The sequence below is a fragment of the Ciona intestinalis genome, chromosome 14 (genome assembly GCF_000224145.3).
Source record: "Ciona intestinalis chromosome 14, KH, whole genome shotgun sequence".
NCBI classification, from domain to species: Eukaryota; Metazoa; Chordata; class Ascidiacea; order Phlebobranchia; family Cionidae; genus Ciona; species Ciona intestinalis.
The window spans coordinates 1872858-1877670 of NC_020179.2; the positions used below are offsets into that span (position 1 = coordinate 1872858).

General features: G+C 36.3%; 1 protein-coding gene across 2 annotated transcripts in view; it reads right to left on the reverse strand.

Moving 5' to 3' along the window:
• Positions 1–1055: 1055 nt before the first annotated feature.
• The window catches only part of LOC100178607 (monocarboxylate transporter 14-like), a 6754-nt gene continuing 2996 nt past the window's right edge, over positions 1056–4813 (reverse strand). For both annotated transcript variants that reach the window (XM_018814817.2, XM_026837696.1), the window contains 6 exons: positions 4504–4667; positions 4006–4192; positions 3448–3583; positions 2546–2684; positions 2016–2229; positions 1056–1389 (listed from right to left, as the gene is read on the reverse strand). In XM_018814817.2, the coding sequence (XP_018670362.1) occupies positions 1223–1389; positions 2016–2229; positions 2546–2684; positions 3448–3583; positions 4006–4192; positions 4504–4667 (1007 nt within the window). In that variant the 3' untranslated portion in view covers positions 1056–1222. The remainder of the gene's footprint in view (positions 1390–2015; positions 2230–2545; positions 2685–3447; positions 3584–4005; positions 4193–4503; positions 4668–4813) is intronic.

Below are 4813 nucleotides of genomic sequence, written 5' to 3' on the forward strand. Positions count from 1 at the left end.
TAATTGAGTACAGTCTTACCGTTATACCTGCTGTATAATTCAAAAACTTCATCTATATTCTTTTGCATTCTCTTTGTCGAAACTAGCTTTGTTAAATGAGCGACAATATACCAAGTAATGGCGTTTACAATAATAACAACACCGGTTGCACGCTAAGTGTTAATGTTGTGCTTACACTATTTTAGACAACGGATGAAGCTGGTAGACCACCAAGCAATTAAGCACTGCGGCTTATGTCACTGTCAATATAAGCGGTTGTGTTTGACAAATACGATAACCACATACGTAGTACGGCAAACAAAAAGGGTGGGTTTTCGTGAGAACGGCGCAGCGCAGTTGGTTAGCGGGGCCGTCTGTAAACCAGAGGTGATGGGTTCAAGGCTCTTCGCTGCTAATATAGAGGGTTACATTGGTTCAGTCAAAACAGTTTCTATTGCAAAAGTATTATATTATTAGATAATAATCAATGCAAAAGTAAAAGTTTGTGCACACTTTTGTTTCTATAATGGAAGTATACTTAATGATAATTAAGCACAAATGGCTCGTTTTTCTGTTAGGTCTAGCGACTGCGCTTATTTTCGTCCGACTAAATGTAAATATGTTTTTAACTTTAAGCCTGTTTTACCAACTTGTCTCTATACCTTGTCCTTTCGTTAAAGTATCTTTAAATTTTCGCTACCGTAATGGCCATGTAAAGTTATTATATTAATATTTATTAAAGCATATATTTATAGTATACTGATGTGTAAGTACAGTTAAATGGCGCCATGCGACTGCATTAATTATAATACGAAGGTTAATCTTAATGTCCACTGGGCTGTTGCACTGAGGGTTAAGTTTTTCTATCAAATTATAAAACAGCGAGCAGAAATAATTTACACCCCGGGCAAATATAACATATAGGAGGGTGGGGAAGATGGGACTTCTTTCACACATGATTTTCAAATATCGTGATCGTGTTTTAAACAAATAACAGAGGTCTATGGGAGTTGCGAGGATACAATTTTATAATTTATTGAATGTTCTTTGCCCCACCCAACTATTCATGCACCACCCACAATTATCACATTTATTAGGAATTGCAATAAACAAGAGCATAAGTACATGTGCAAAGTTAATAAAGGTATAAAAAGCGTTTTAAAAAAAATAACCTAAAAGCCAATTGCAAAGTGGCCTAAATTATACATTTGAATTTTGCCATGTATGTTCCTTGGTAGGGTTGTTAGCAAGTTTCTCTACATTCGGAATTCTTTGCTAAGACGATTTGAGAACTTTTGGTCTGCTTTATAATAAGTGGCTTCAACAAGCAAATAGCTGCTGAGATTATAAGACATGCACCAGCGAACCGGAAAGTCCAATCATAAGACTGAGTCACATCATAAATAGCCCCTGCACAAATATCGTATGCTGTTATTTTCGGGCATGGATGAATGAATGTAATTTTATCCTCGCGTGGCCGCAAACCCACAGTCGTTAAAATCGGGTGTTCTGTTTCATACACCTCGTGCCCACTTACGAGTTACCATGTATATGTTACTTTTTAGGTTAAATTGTTTTTGATTTTTTTGGTGCATGCCTGGCAATTTGGACAACACATTAGTGATCAGCACTGGGTAGGAGCAATTCACCATATTATATAACCTGCTTTTGCTGCTACAAGACATAATGGAAATATAAGTAAATGACCTTCCTAAACAAAACGTATACCGTTCATTACATACAAATCGTCGGTATGATAAAATATACAGTAGGGCGGGGAGAGATGGGACACCGTTTCTTTAAAATTTCTCGTCTCATTTGGTAGTAAACAAAAAACATTCAAAAAATTATAAAACCATATTCTCATGACTTTCATAGACCATTGTAAATTGTTTAAAATACAATTAGCATATTTGGGTATTATGTGTTAAAGGTGTCCCATCTTCCCCCACCCTACTATATACTTTTTTTTCAAGAGAGCAATTTACTTACATTTGATTTCTTCATCTACCGTATTCACTCATTCATTTACTTACCACCAACTGTAGGTCCAAGAAGAATGCCTACCCCTTCAAACATTAGCATCCAGCTAAATGCATCAACGTAATTAGATGGACCGAGAATTTTTGCGGCACTGGCTTTGATAAGGCCGTATCCATTGGACAGAAATCCAAAGTAAACAGCAAACACGAAAAGGCCTTCTATACTGGACCAGAACGGACTAAGTATTGTTCCAATTCCGCAAAGAGTCTAATAAATTTGAAGAAAATGGTTTAATTTGATAAAAATAATTAAACTTAATGCCAGTGGCGTAAATAAATGTGAACTGGCGCCGTGGCACAGCAGCAGTTAGTTAGAACACATATGCCTCTAAACCATAGGTTATAGGTTCAAGGTTCGGTGCTGCTACCATTATTGGTGTATGTGTTCTTAGGAAAGAAACTTGCTCTAACCCATTGGTCAACAATAGATTGTCCAAGTTGCCAGCCAGATAAAAAATCCCACCGAAAAAACAGTGACCCATCAAGTTACATAGTGTGAAGCCTATTACACGATCGTTAATTACCTGCACTGTAGTATACGCCCAGAACGGGTGAATTGTAAAGAAATCAGCAGCAAAACCAATTAAAGGCCGACCCACCAGCCCACCGAATCCTATAGCCGGAGAAAGCCATGCCGATGTATTTTCAGAAATACCTTGAGTCCTAAAAACCAGAACTTTTAGTTGCTATTTTAAAAAGTGTTTGTGCTTTTGTAACTTTTCGTAATAAATAGTGTACAAAATATAGTAGTGTGGGGTAAGTTGGTTACGGTTAATATAGTAGGGTATAGGGAAAGATGGGACACCTTTAGAACGTAATATCTAAATACCTGACCGTGTTTTAAACAATTAACAACGGTCTATTGGAGTCGCGAGGATACGGTTTTATAATTCTTTGAATTTTCTTACTAACAAATGTGACAAGAAAATAGAAGGATAAGGTGTCCCATATTCCCCTACCTTACTGTACATAATGTGTTTTACCAATTACCAACTCTAAGAGTTGTGATGATACGTTTATATATTCTGTAAATATTCTTTGAATACCAAATTGCAACGAAAAAAGAGAATGACCACATGATTCATTTTACCCCAACCAACTATATTTTTAAATTTAAGGTGAGCAAATTATAGACATCATCTGACGAGCTTCACGAGCATGTATATAGGCGATTACATATAGAAGGGTGGGAGACGACGGGAAACCTTTAGCTTATAATAACCAAATATGCTGAACGTGTTTTAAACAACTAGCAACGCTCTATAGAAGTCGTGAGGATATGATTTAATAATTCTTTGAATTTTATTAGTGTACTACCGATTGGGACGAGAAAATAGAATGAAAAGGTGTCCCATCTTCCCCCACCCTACTATATCATTAACAACACGCGTAATTCGTTTTCTAGCCGAGGTCGCACCCATAATACCTGGCTCGTTCAACAAGATGGACGTATGGGACATACAAGGCAACCCAACTCAAGAAATCTGATGTAATTATAAGCATGAACCTTGGGTCGCACCAAATTTTTACAAAGTCCCAACGACCCTTCTTGTTTGCCGAATCTGAGCACATTTTAAAACGAAAAGCACATTTAAAAAAAAAGTATATGATGACATGCTGTCATGTATAGTACTGTGGGGTAAGACGGGACACATTTAGCATATAATATCTAAGTATCTTGGTCGTGTTTTAAACAATGATTTACGGGAGTCGCGAGGATACAGATTTATAACTCTTTGTTTACTACCAATTGGGATGACAAAATAGAGTGAAATTGTGTCCCATATTCCCCCACCCTACCATACGTGTAGGGTTAAGTAACGAATTATCAGTATATTAAATATATTGCTAAATAATGCCGTATAAGGTATGTACATAACAAGTACCGCACTGTATTTAATAAACCAGTAGCAGAAATGTCAACTTTTATAAATCATTACTTTTCCTCTGCGTACGAATTTGCATTGTAGAAAAAAAATATAACCTGTTATCTCTTGGTCCCCTTTATCACTGATAAGATCGTTGCGTATTTTCTTCTGCAGTTCGCCGGACGTTGAGTCTGATTCTTTCCACATATTAAGAGGATGAGTTTCGACTTCTTTTGGTGAAATGAAGAAGAGACTGGCGAGACATATATGTGTGCATATTCCGCCCGAGAGTAACATGGTACCCTACATGTGAAAACTACTTAGGAAATTAAAAAAATACTCTTTTTTAACAATTTAGGTAAGAATGTGACGTAATTAATATTTATCCAAACCGTTTTACACCCACATAATTAATAGTCTTGCTTTAATTGCCCGATAAAAGTTATTGTGTTTAAATATATATATATGTTTTGTATATGTATATATATATATATATATATACAATGTTTTGTATGTTTTGTATATGTATATATATATATATATATACAAAACATCTTTAATCTCACATTATTTAGTTTTTTGACCAAAACAATAAAGCACCAGTCATATAGCACCTGCCATGTATAAGCTTCAATAAAAAATTGCTGTAGCATCGACAAAAGGAACATTCCAATGCACAAGCCCCCGCCCATAATTCCTTCAGCTAGCGACCTCTCGCGGTAGAAATACTGATTTACCGCAACTGATGCACTAAAGTTCGCCAAGCCAGCTCCAAAGCCTAAAAGTACATCACAGTATTACAAAAAAACGAATAAAGTTAGGGCGATAATACCATGGTGTTAAACTATATTTGTCCTGGGGGGTTCACTTCAATTATCCGGCGCGTGGTATATGGTTACGCGCTGCATGTAACCAGAGTAATGG